Here is a 13,617-nt window from a genome sequence, read left to right on the forward strand (position 1 = left end):
GATTGAAAAAATATCCTCGCTACACCGGAAAAAAGAGTGAAACACCAACATTCGAACAACGAATCAAAGAGCATTTGGAAATCATCAAGGAAAATGGAGAGGACCCGGACGATTACTTCGACTACGACTTCACTACAGAATTCAAAAACATGGAAATTTCGAAATCAAATGAAAAACAAAAAAAGAAGCCTGCTGACGATGACATGGACATGGATGATGACATGGATGATGACATGGACGATGACATGGACGATGACATGGATGATGACTATCAGAAAGATGAGGCCGCCTTGAATGAAGAGGATGATCCGATGAAGTGAGTTGCTTTTTAAGTTTGACAAATAAAAATTACATTTTTTCAGCTTGGACAATGAAAAAATTTTGGCATATGGAGAACTTGAAGACATGCAAGAAAACCCATTGAACGATGAAATCGGACAAGAACCCAACTTGATTAGAGTGGAAAGGTACGGAGAATATTATTACGTGCTGGATAAGAGCAAGAAGACAAGGGACATCCCTCTGACTGATATGGATCCATTCGGTCCAGAAGATATTGCGACATTCAATTCTGACGGCGAGGAAGAAGAATTTTTCGATGTCAGCAATTATGTCTGGCAAACCGAATTGGAGGAGAAAGAAGTGGAAGTTCCTGGAGAAGACGAAGAAGTTGCTGAGGGATGTGCAAAAGCCTATGAGGAATATGAGGATGGCCTCGATGACCTCGATTAATTCTTTTTCAGAACATTTATTTTGTTTCTTTTTATTGTAGATTTTTAATTTGAATAATAAAACTTAAAAAATAATAACAGCCTTTTTTTTGCATTCAAAACATTTCTTTCCAGAGCCATCTTCTTATTACTCAACTTCCCGGGATGGCAAAAACATCAGTCAATGGAGAAACTGCCCGACACATGTGTCCCCACAGGGTGGTAGATTTACAGTTTTGCCATCGCGGCTTCAGATGTGTCCCCACAGGGTGATAACCCACTGATAAACTTCAGAAGCTTCGCGCCTCGCGGCGCCCCAGCCTCTAAACTTCAAATCCTTATAACTCGGCTCAAAATTGTCGTAGAACCTTCATCTTACTACCATTCGAAAGCTACTGATCTCCTCTTTGCTTGGGTCACATAAAATAGAAAATCGCTCATAACTTGGTTCAAAATGGTCGTAGAACAAAAATTCAAAGCTTGCTGGGCACTGCGCGTGGGGCGAAGCCCCACCTAGCGGAGCGAGCCGTTAGGCTCGGGACGCTAGTCTGCCGCCTTCTTCCATAAAACCCCGTAGGTATGGGGTGACACAACTTTTGTGTCTGAATTCGTGTCACGCCTCGGTTCTCAGAGATGACTGGACCGATTTACTTGCTTTTTTTTTTGATAGCTTGGAAAGCTCTTCTATATGACGGCTTTACAGTGGTTTTTTGATTGAGCCACTCGGAGCTGAGCTGTGAGCCGTAGAATGGAGCCAACTCGAAAATTTGGCCAAAAAAAATAAATTTTTTCAACTTCCACAGCTTCTGGCGGGATCAGTTTTTGAGTTATGACTATGAAAAGTATATAGGTTTGTAGAGGATGAGTTTGGCTAAAAAGTAAAAAAAAAATTATATTGATAACTCTTTTCAAAAAATTTTTATGAGCGGCAAAGTGAAAAAATTCTGGAAATTTTCGAAAAAAAAAATTTTTTTTCAACTTTCATGGCTTCTGGTGGGATCAGTTTTTAAGTTATGGCTGTCAAAAGTATATAGGTTTGTAGAGGATGAATGTGGCTAAAAAGTGAAAAAAGAATTATATTGATACCTTTTTTCAAAAAATTTTTATGAGCGGCAAAGTGGAAAAATGTCGGAAATTTTGAAAATTCTCAATTTTTTCACTTTGTCTCTTATATCTCGGGTTGTGTTTGATACTTTTACTTGAAACTTACTTATTGTACGTAAAATTGGACGGGGAATCCGTTAAAATAAAAAGATTTATGATCGGAGTGACCGTTTTCCCAGGACACCCAGTCAAACACGCAAAATACACCAAAAAGGCGACTTGCCGACACCTCCCCCCCTTTTTCTTCCGGCGCCTGTAGCGCGCGTAGTTTTGAGAAATTGTTATTTCTGACAAAAATATATGACGTAGAATAAAAATCTGAACAAACTGATATAAAATTTGTAATACTTTTAGTGAAAAAATTTTTCAGGAGGCGTTTTTTTCCTGTTTTTTAGGGGTTTTTGGCCCGCACTGAAAAATTTTTCCACTAAAAATGTTTTGCTTTTCTGATATGTTAGTCAGCTCGGGATTATCTAATGGAATATATAAGTTTCAGCCAAATCGGCCCGGTGGGAGCTGAGCTGTGGAGAAAACAGCTTTTGCAGTGGGTTTTCGAGCTGGGGCGCTTCTGCCGCATTTTTCTTGAGTGTTTTTGTTGGGATTGTTCTGATTTTCAAATATGTTATTGGCATTGCAATTATCTAATGGATAAAAAAAAGATTTTCAGAAAATATTGATTTTGAGCCGAGTTACAGTGACTCAAACTTTCAAAACGCCATAACTCGCTTCAAAGTGCAAATAGGCCTTATTTACGATTTTTTCTGTGGGAGGGTGACCTGACCCACTGCCCTTCGGCACTCTTATCGGATTCTCATCGGGGATATGGGAAGAATATTTGAATTTTGGGTCTTCTGGAAAGCGGAAAAGGTGGGGTCATGACCGGTGGTGAACTCATTGTTGACCTACTTTTTCAAAAATACCAAAACAAGACACTATTTTGAATAGTCATCATTTTTCTTCGCCTCCTGGGAAAGGATTATGACGTATGATGACTATTTGACCCAGTTTTGATTCCATCTCTGATAAACAACTGATGACCTACATTTTCAAATTCAAATTCACGTCAACGGCGCGCCAGCCTACAACTTCAATCAATCGTAACTCTGTTCAAAATTGCCGTAGAATGTTAATTTTTTTTGCATTCGAATTCTTTTGAAGTGTATTTTTATGCTGTTGAAACATTGCGCAGTGCTTTGTTATATACTTTTTTGTTTTCCGAGCCGCCAGTATACTTTTTCTTATTATTTTAACCGTCGGCTCACTTCTTAAAGTCCCTTTGATCAAAGCCGACAGATACAGTATATCTTATCTTCCAAACGCAGTATACTCCATCTTATCTTTCGCGCGCGAGTACGCAGAAATGGTTGAGTACGCAGAAATGGTTGAGTACGCAGAAATGGTTGAGTACGCAGAATAGGTTCCAAAGTCGATGTGCTCGATTCTTGGCAATACCAAATCATTATATCCCATTCGACATCGTCTTGGATGGTGACTCGAAAGCAACCTCTTCATTTTTTTTATTTTTCCACTCTATTCTTTGTGTTTCTGTCTAACTTGATAAGTGTTCTTTTTTCTGTCCGTTACAATTTTTCTCTTATTAACCTATTTCTTTTTCATTTTTCAGAATGGTACGACAACGAAAGCAAACCGATGCTGAAAAAAGAGAAAAAGCCCGCGACAGGAAACGGGAACAACGACAAAAGGAAGCCGAAGAGAAAGAGCAGTCAGGAATTTCAGGAGTTCCAAAATCCAACAAACCGGGATTGAAGAATATGACCACAGAGGAATTGAAGGAATATAGACGGCTTCAAAAGAGCGAATCCCGTGCACGACAAAAGCTAGCAAAGGTCGAGGAAACAAAAGGTACTTAATTTTTGTTTGAATTTGAATACTTTTACGTGGAGCTATTTACAGATGATGGAAAAGATGACTTCGAGGATGATACTATGGATTCAACATCAGAAGTGACCAAGAAAACAACAAAAGAAGCGGAGAAGAAACCACGGAAACGTCAAGCAGATACGTCCAAATCCAGCAACGTCCCAACACCTACTCCAAAAAAAGCGTGTACAAAGGAAATCGTCCCGCAACGTGTACCAGGAGGAAAGAAGAACTGTAAAGTTCGCATTGGACTCATCGATATTTTCGATGTCGAAACCAATGCAATTGTGGTTCCCTACTATGACGGCCACAGTTCTGAGGATATATCAGTGTATCAGAGGATGCTGACAATGTTCTCGAAATTGGATAAGACTAAAGTTGACAGTTTTAAGGAAGATTTCGACAATAATCTCCACGATAAACTGAAAAACTATGAGTCTGAACTCATTGATTGGGGCTTCCAAACTGATATTGGTACCACGAGACGAACAATTCTTGTGAAACCACCTTACCTGAAAAATGAGAAACTCACCATCCTTTCCGAGACTCACTTACGTGCTTCCTATTTGTCATGCTTGTTGACAGCCGACAAAGCGAATATTAACAGTCTTGCATTCCCTATTTTCGGAGTCCATGGATGTTACAAAAAATCTATTGCTATTTGTCTGCAAACTGTTTTTGCATACATGGAATCAGTTAAACATACCAACTTGCAACTGATCTATTTTGTCACAGCCAATCTTGATGCGTACAATGACATTGGCGAATTTCTCTCTTACATCAGAGAATTCGACCTTACCCATTGGACGAAGGAAGGCTTATATTTTGGCTATGAAGACCACGTTTTTGACAAATTCAAGACGAACGTCTATTACGCGACAATCCCGGGAACCGACATGACTCGAAGATGTTTCAAGCTCAGCCATGATCGCAAAATGAACGCGAATGCGACGGACGAAGCCTTACGGAAAATCCATGCGTTGATGTTGAAACAAACTGGAATCAATGACACCGTAGGATTCAACATCTACAAGAAGTCGGCTCGCAAGGGACTTATCCAGGGAACGCAGTCAATCGAAAATGGTGCCAGCATTGACGTGGTCCCAACATTTCATAATTTGCTCGATGTGAGATTCGATATGGAACATTTCTGTGGATCAAACAAGATGTTGCGAAAACTTTGGATTCTATCTTACTACTACATGTACTTCCAAGACATGTCAGTGGCCCAACTGCACTACTCGCCGAAACACGAGGATTACTTACGCCGTCAACGCACTTTCCATGGGCAGAAATGGCTTCATCGACACGTGGTTCAAATGTGGAAGGACACGCTCACAAGTGAGTTTTATTTTTTTTAATCACAAAATTTAACATTTACATTTTCCAGAAGCTCCATACAAATGCAACTGTCTTTCGACAAGCGACATTCATGAGCACCTCTCAGTGTTCATGACCCAATTGAGTCATCAAGACAACATTATCAAAAATTGGACACTCGATCGTAGATGTTTTGCCTTTTATCACGAAGATGACATATTGGGAAGCATTGAAGCGTACCAGCCGGTGTTCATTTATGGAGATGGAAAATTCAAGTCAATGGCAGCAAGGACCTCATCTGATTTCCACAAGATTATTGAACCTCAATTCAAGAAATGGTATGATTTACGAGAGGGAGTCTTCGTCAGACAACTCGAACGCTTGGAGCAACTGATGGCAGATACCGATTTTTGCGAGAAAGTTGGAAACGACCACATCTTGCGTTGCTATGATCCGGTTAAGTATGACAAAGAAATCGTGACTGGAGATTGTGATTCGAGAAGAAAGAAGCTGCTTGATGCTTTAAAAGCGGCAAGTATTGCTGTTAACAACGCAACATCGGCGGAAGATCACGAACGATCAATGGAACAGTTCAAAAAGTGCGAGACTGCCGTCTTCAAACACCACAATCAACTTCATCTCAATGAAGATCTTGAGGTGGAAAAATGCCTTCGGAATCGAATGTTCCGGTTTTATGGACCAGCTATGATCGACGTTTTGCACCCAAACCCGGCCGATGATGAAGATGACATGGATTATTACATGGATGATGAAGATGACGATATGCCTGATGAGGAGCAATTGTGGGAATTCGGTGATAAAATTTGCACTGTAGACGTCTACATTGCACGAAAGTTGGCTTCGCTCAGATTCAAAGTTATCAACGTTTCTCCATTTGCCAAATGTCACAATCCACACGATTCTGCGTTTCCCACTTCCAATAATGCCGCCAAATATCCCGCATATATCGATATTGGAGACCGAGACGTTCCATGCCCATGGTGTGGAGCATTGAAGTTTGCTTGTGAAACATCGTGGAACTGTTGCAAGAACGGAAAAGTCTGGATTCCACCAATGAAACGTCAACCAAAACCCGTCGAAGGAGTGTTTGCGTACAAATACAGAAAACAGCTGACACAGATTAATGCTGCGTTCTCTATGGCCAGCATTCGATACAACCGTCAAGACCAGGCACCAAGAGGAATCAACACTATGAAGGTCAAAGGAGTCGTCTCGGCTCATCCTTCGGCTCTCAATGCAAAAAGTTCGGCTCCACCAAGATATGCCAATTTTATAGTTCTTCAATGTGAGAACAAGCAAATTGCCGAGGAACGAGCTAAAACATTGAAAACATCAGTCAAAAAGGATCTGGCCAGACTTTTCGAGGAAATTCAGGAGTATATGGACGAAAACAACCGATTGTATGAGTCCTACAAGAGCATGAAGGAGATCGAGAAGGAATTTTTGGACGCCGGACATCAAGCAGGATATCTCGGAAACGAGCAACTTCGATTCCGGATTGTGTCCCCATCTGAACTGTCCGAAGATGAGATGAAGGCTCTTCAGTTCCACAATGGAGTGTATTGCCGTCCAAGTCGGAAAGGAGATGGATACATCTCAGTTGCATTCACATGGGATGGCCACGATTCGAATATGCTGCCAAGAGGACTCGACATCTTTCCAAGGAATCCAGATCACAAAGACAAGGAGATTGAACCGATCAGCATCTTCTCCGAATTGTGCGATGTCATGTGTTATCCACTTTTCTACCCAGATGGACTTGGAGGTTGGGGATTGAAAAAATATCCTCGCTACACCGGAAAAAAGAGTGAAACACCAACATTCGAACAACGAATCAAAGAGCATTTGGAAATCATCAAGGAAAATGGAGAGGACCCGGACGATTACTTCGACTACGACTTCACTACAGAATTCAAAAACATGGAAATTTCGAAATCAAATGAAAAACAAAAAAAGAAGCCTGCTGACGATGACATGGACATGGATGATGACATGGATGATGACATGGACGATGACATGGACGATGACATGGATGATGACTATCAGAAAGATGAGGCCGCCTTGAATGAAGAGGATGATCCGATGAAGTGAGTTGCTTTTTAAGTTTGACAAATAAAAATTACATTTTTTCAGCTTGGACAATGAAAAAATTTTGGCATATGGAGAACTTGAAGACATGCAAGAAAACCCATTGAACGATGAAATCGGACAAGAACCCAACTTGATTAGAGTGGAAAGGTACGGAGAATATTATTACGTGCTGGATAAGAGCAAGAAGACAAGGGACATCCCTCTGACTGATATGGATCCATTCGGTCCAGAAGATATTGCGACATTCAATTCTGACGGCGAGGAAGAAGAATTTTTCGATGTCAGCAATTATGTCTGGCAAACCGAATTGGAGGAGAAAGAAGTGGAAGTTCCTGGAGAAGACGAAGAAGTTGCTGAGGGATGTGCAAAAGCCTATGAGGAATATGAGGATGGCCTCGATGACCTCGATTAATTCTTTTTCAGAACATTTATTTTGTTTCTTTTTATTGTAGATTTTTAATTTGAATAATAAAACTTAAAAAATAATAACAGCCTTTTTTTTGCATTCAAAACATTTCTTTCCAGAGCCATCTTCTTATTACTCAACTTCCCGGGATGGCAAAAACATCAGTCAATGGAGAAACTGCCCGACACATGTGTCCCCACAGGGTGGTAGATTTACAGTTTTGCCATCGCGGCTTCAGATGTGTCCCCACAGGGTGATAACCCACTGATAAACTTCAGAAGCTTCGCGCCTCGCGGCGCCCCAGCCTCTAAACTTCAAATCCTTATAACTCGGCTCAAAATTGTCGTAGAACCTTCATCTTACTACCATTCGAAAGCTACTGATCTCCTCTTTGCTTGGGTCACATAAAATAGAAAATCGCTCATAACTTGGTTCAAAATGGTCGTAGAACAAAAATTCAAAGCTTGCTGGGCACTGCGCGTGGGGCGAAGCCCCACCTAGCGGAGCGAGCCGTTAGGCTCGGGACGCTAGTCTGCCACCCTCTTCCCTAAAAACCCGTAGGTATGGGGTGACACAACTTTTTGTAGAAATTTTGTGTCACGCTTGGTTGGACGTTAATAACTTGGTTGGGAATAAAGCTTTTGGGCTAATTTTTTTTTTAATCGATAGCAAAAGTAGGGCCCATCATGCCTGTGAATTTTGGTAATGATAGCACTGATACGGGCTGAGTGATAAGCTGATAAGTGATGTCTGAATTTTTTTGACCCAAAAAAAAATAAATTTTTTCAACTTCCACAGCTTCTGGTGGGAACAGTTTTATAGTTATGACTATGAAAACTATATAGGTTTGTAGAGGATGAATGTGGCTTGAAGGAGAAAAAAAAAATATATTGATAACTCTTTTCAAAAAATTTTTATGAGCGGCAAAGTGGAAAAATTCCGGATATTTTCGAAAAAAAATAAATTTTTTCAACTTTCCCTTTCTCTGGTGGGATCACTTTTATAGTTATGACTGCCAAAAGTATATAGGTTTGTAGAGGATGAATGTGGCTAAAAAGTGAAAAAAGAATTATATTGATACCTTTTTTCAAAAATTTTTTATGAGCGGCAAAGTGGAAAAATGTCGGAAATTTTGAAAATTCTCGATTTTTTCACTTTTTTCTTTCGATCTCGGGTCGTATTGTATATTATTCCTTGAAACTTACCTATTATACGTAAAAATGGACGGGGAATCAGATAAAATAAAAAGATTTATGATCGGAGTGACCGTCTTCCCAAGACACCCCGTCAAACACGCAAAATACACAAAAAAGGCGACTTGCCGACACCTCCCCCCCTTTTTCTTCCGGCGCCTGTAGCGCGCGTAGTTTTGGGAATTTTTCAGTTCTGACAAAAATATATTATGTTAAAAAAAAATCTGAACAAACTGATATAAAATTTGTAATACTTTTAGTGAAAAAATATTTCAGGAGGCGTTTTTTTCGTGTTTTTTAGGGGTTTTTGGCCCGCACTGAAAATTTTTTTCACTAAAAAAGTTTTGCTTTTTAGATACGTTGGTCAACTCGGAATTATCTAATGGAATATATAAGTTTCAGCCAAATCGGCCCGGTGGGAGCTAAGCTGTGGAGAAAACAGCTTTTTCGCCTGATTTTCGAGCTGGGGCGCTTCTGCCGCTTTTTTCTTGGGTAGTTTCGGTGGGATTGTTTTGATTTTCAAATATGTTATTGTCATTGAAATTATCTAATGAATAAAAAAAAGATTTTCAGAAAATATTGATTTTGAGCCGAGTTACAGTGGCTCAAACTTTCAAAACGCCATAACTCGCTTCAGAGTGCAAATAGGCCTTATTTACGATTTTTTCTGTGGGAGGACGACCTGACCCACTGCCCGTCGGAACTCTTATCGGATTCTCATCGGGGATATGGGAAGAATATTTGAATTTCGGGTCTTCTGGGTGGAGACTATGACCGGTGATGAACTTTTGACCTACTTTTGTGTAATGGCCTAATTTTTTGAATTTCGAGGGGTCTTTCATGCACCCGCGGTCCTTTGAATTCAGATCAATAAAATCTGGTTATCACCATGACGTCACATGTGTCCCCACAGGGTGGTAGATTTACAGCTTTCCCATCACGGCTTCAGATGTGTCCCCACAGGGTGATAACCCACTGATAAACTTCAGAAGCTTCGCGCCTCGCGGCGCCCCAGCCTCTAAACTTCAAAACCTTCTAACTCGGCTCAAAATTGTCGTACAGACTTGGTTTTACTACCATTCGAAAGCTCTTCACTTACTCTTTGCTTGGGTCACATAAAATAGAAAATCGCTCATAACTTGCTTCAAAATGGTCGTAGAAGAAAATTTAAAAGCTTGCTGGGCACTGCGCGTGGGGCGAAGCCCCACCTAGCGGAGCGAGCCGTTAGGCTCGGGACGCTAGTCTGCCACCCTCTTCCCTAAAACCCCGTAGGTATGGGGTGACACAACTTTTTGTAGAAATTTTGTGTCACGCTTGGTTGGACGTTAATAACTTGGTTGGGAATAAAGCTTTTGGGCTAATTTTTTTTTTAATCGAATGGTAAAGTAGGGCCCATCATGTCTGTAAATTTTGGTGATGATAGTGATGATACGGGCTGAGTGATAAGCTGATAAGTGATGTCTGAATTTTTTTGACCCAAAAAAAAATAAATTTTTTCAACTTTCACAGCTTCTGGTGGGATCAGTTTTATAGTTATGATTATGAAAACTATATAGGTTTGTAGAGGATGAGTGGGGCTTAAAGGAGAAAAAAAAATTATATTGATAACTCTTTTTAAAAAATTTTTATGAGCGGCAAAGTGGAAAAATTCCGAAAATTTTCGAAAAAAAATAAATTTTTTCAACTTTCCCTTTCTCTGGTGGGATCAGTTTTTTAGTTATGACTGTCAAAAGTATATAGGTTTGTAGAGGATGAACGTGGCTAAAAAGTAAAAAAAGAATTATATTGATACCTCTTACTGAAAAATTTTTATGAGCGGCAAAGTGGAAAAATTTCGAAATTTTAAAAAATTCTCGATTTTTTCACTTTTTTCTTTCGATCTCGAGTTGTGTTTGATACTTTTACTTGAAACTTAACTATTATATGTAAAATTGGACGGGGAATCAGATAAAATAAAAAGATTTATGATCGGAGTGACCGTCTTCCCAGGACACCCCGTCAAACACGCAAAATACACAAAAAAGACGACTTGCCGACACCTACCCCTCTTTTTCTTCCGGCGCCTGTAGCGCGCGTATTTTTGAGAAATTGTAAATTCTAACAAAAGAATTTGACGTAGAATAAAAATCTGAATAAACTGATATAAAATTTGTAACACTTTTGGTGAAAAAAATTTTCACGAGGCGTTTTTTTCCTGTTTTTTAGGGGTTTTTGGCCCACACTGAAAATTTTTTGTACTAAAAAAGTTTTGCTTTTTAGATATGTTGGTCAACTCGAGATTATCTAATGGAATATATAAGTTTCAGCCAAATCGGCCCAGTGGGAGCTGAGCTGTGGAGAAAACAGCTTTTTCACCTGATTTTCGAGCTGGGGCGCTTCTGCCGCTTTTTTCACGGGTAGTTTTGTTGGGATTGTTCTGATTTTCCAATATATTATTGTCATTGAAATTATCTACTGGATAAAAAAAAGATTGTCAAAAAATATTGATTTTCAACCGAGTTACAGTGGCCCAAACTTTCAAAACCCCATAACTCGCTTCAAAGTGCAAATAGGCCTTATTTACGATTTTTTCTGTGGGAGGGTGACCTGACACACTGCCCTTTGGCACTCTTATCGGATTCTCATTGGGAATATGGGAAGAATATTTGAATTTTGGTTGTTCTGGAAAGCGGAAAAGGTGGGGTCATGACCGGTGGTGACCTCATTGTTGACCTACTTTTTCAAAAATACCAAAACAACACACTATTTTGAATAGTCATCATTTTTCTTCTCCTGGGAAAGGGTTATGACTCCTGGGAAAGGGTTATGACGTATGATCACTATTTGACCCAGCTTTGATTTCATCTGAGATAAACAACTGATGACCTACATTTTCAAATTCAGATTCACGCCAACGGCGCGCCAGCCTACAACTTCAATCGACCGTAACTCCGTTCAAAAGTGTCGTAGAATGTTAATTTTTTTTGCATTCGATTTCTTTTGAAGTGTATTTTTATGCTGTTATGTTCAAAATATGTTTTGAATAAATATTTATTAATCAATTTTTAAAGCTCCAGTTTACAAGATAATTTTTGAATTATGAAAACAGAGATTTACACAGCTTCATAGAAATTATTAGTTTTCTTTCCTTTCCTTTCGGAACACCAGCAGGAGCAGCAGTATGCCAATACGAAGAACGCGGCAATTGCAGCCAACACCGCTCCGCCAATAATGAGAATCCAGTAAAACTTTGTGCGAAACCAATGGAGAGCCGAGTCGATGAATCCAGCGTCCATCGCACTATCGTGAAGTAGAAGTTCTTCAAACTCACTCATAACCTTTCCTTGTGCTTTCAAGTTTTCCACGAACTGTCTAATTTTTCCATGGTCCAAATGTGGCATCTTTTCTTCCACATTTATCTGAATTGCCTCATGTTCCTCGTGTCGACCGGTGAATCTTCGAGTTCCAAATTGAACAATAGTATTGTGGGGAGCCTTCAATAAAAATTGTCCCGATTGAGGCACGTCGTGGACACTTGAAGCAGAATTGGATCCATCTTTGAAGAGAGAATAATGCTGAAAAATAGGGAAATTTTTACAGAAAAGAGAGGAATCAAAAACTTACCGATAGTGTAGTCGCAATCAACGTCATATCCTCAATTTCCACTGCGAAAACGTGATCCGGAGTGTGCACAATTTTGGGAGTGCAGCTTTTGTATTCGGCAATCGTGCATCCTTTTGTTGCCTTTTTGCATGACCAATGAGATCCAATTGATTCGCAGCCGTCGGTGGAGATGGGTTCGTCATTTTTTGTGAAAAGTGTTAATTTCGGGGTGTCATAGTAGGAGAACGCTTCTCCGTTGTGAATGAAATTCCCGATGGGAGCGATCTAAATTTTTGAATATAAGAAAGAAACACAATTTTTCAAATGAACTAACCAGTTTTACGTCTCCATACACTCTTGTTGGGTTCGTCCAACCGCAAACTTCCAGCTCGTAGATGTTCGCACTCTCTCCACAATAGAAGTTGTGGGTGAACTTCTCCAAAATCGCATTATTGATGTCCTTTTCAAACTCAAACTCTGCTACCATTTTGTCGATATCCAACTGAAAAAACGACATGACAGTCTCCAATTTTCCATTTTGAAAAATAGCCGCTTGAATCGCTTCAAAGTAAGCGTCCTGATAAACGTTTTCTTGCTGCTTCAGTAAGTCGATAGTGATGTTTGAGTTGGAAAAAATTAGCTGCTGCATCTGCTTCAGCTTTTCCATCTCGGCATGCACCAGGTTACTTCTATACCAGTCCAACGCAAAGTTCACGGTCACGGCGATCAATGTAGTGGTAGCAATTACGATTGACACAACTTCTCGCTTTGCTCGAGCCACGATTCCATGTCCGTCCATTTCCAATCGACTGATAGCTGAATTTCAATATTGTTTAATGTTTCAAAGTTCAGATATTAAAACTTACGTTGGCAATTCCGATTCAGAGCTAATGCGAATGCATGTCGCTCATGGAAATCCAGGCTGATCTTTTGAGAAACGCATTTTTCCAGTCGGTATTCTGGATCTTCCACAAATCCATAGCCTTTCTCTTTCAGAATGTTCAGAGTGGCCATACACGGCGGGAAAGAGATGAAGAAGAGAATAATAAGGGAGAACTTCAGAGTTTTTCGATTCATGATAAATCAGTTGGCTTAGAGAAAAGACACAACCGAAGAGCACGAAGGAAAAAAGAAGAATGAATGAGGTATTTGGAAAAAATAGAAGGTTGAGTTGAGATTTGGCGCGTATCTTATCTTTGCGCAGTGCTTTGTTTGAGATTTTTTTGTCTTCCGAGCCGACAGTATACTTTTCCTTATTACTTTAACCGCCGACTACGAGGGGTGTCGGCTCACTTCTTAAAGTCCCTTT

The 13,617-nt window shown here is 39.9% G+C and overlaps 3 protein-coding genes across 3 annotated transcripts in view; 2 read left to right on the top strand and 1 right to left on the bottom strand.

Annotated features, from left to right (window-relative positions):
- GCK72_012179 (uncharacterized protein) overlaps positions 1–732 on the top strand; it is a gene marked incomplete at both ends in the record, with an annotated part of 4,200 nt that extends 3,468 nt beyond the window's left edge. The window contains 2 exons of the mRNA XM_053728897.1: positions 70–316; positions 363–732. Coding sequence (XP_053583669.1) covers positions 70–316; positions 363–732 — 617 coding nt within the window. The remainder of the gene's footprint in view (positions 1–69; positions 317–362) is intronic.
- A 2,707-nt stretch (positions 733–3,439) lies between these two features.
- Positions 3,440–7,539, top strand: GCK72_012180 (uncharacterized protein; the record flags this gene model as incomplete). Its single annotated transcript, XM_053728898.1, has 4 exons — positions 3,440–3,677; positions 3,729–5,036; positions 5,086–7,123; positions 7,170–7,539. The coding sequence occupies 4 exons, from the start codon at positions 3,440–3,442 to the stop codon at positions 7,537–7,539; spliced, it is 3,954 nt and encodes a 1,317-aa protein (XP_053583670.1).
- Positions 7,540–11,818: 4,279 nt separating this feature from the next.
- On the bottom strand, positions 11,819–13,322 carry GCK72_012181 (uncharacterized protein; the record flags this gene model as incomplete). Its single annotated transcript, XM_003088059.2, has 4 exons — positions 11,819–12,280; positions 12,330–12,593; positions 12,643–13,124; positions 13,175–13,322. The coding sequence occupies 4 exons, from the start codon at positions 13,320–13,322 to the stop codon at positions 11,819–11,821; spliced, it is 1,356 nt and encodes a 451-aa protein (XP_003088107.2).
- Positions 13,323–13,617: the final 295 nt, after the last annotated feature.

The sequence above is a fragment of the Caenorhabditis remanei genome, chromosome IV, assembly GCF_010183535.1.
Source record: "Caenorhabditis remanei strain PX506 chromosome IV, whole genome shotgun sequence".
NCBI lineage: Eukaryota > Metazoa > Nematoda > Chromadorea > Rhabditida > Rhabditidae > Caenorhabditis > Caenorhabditis remanei.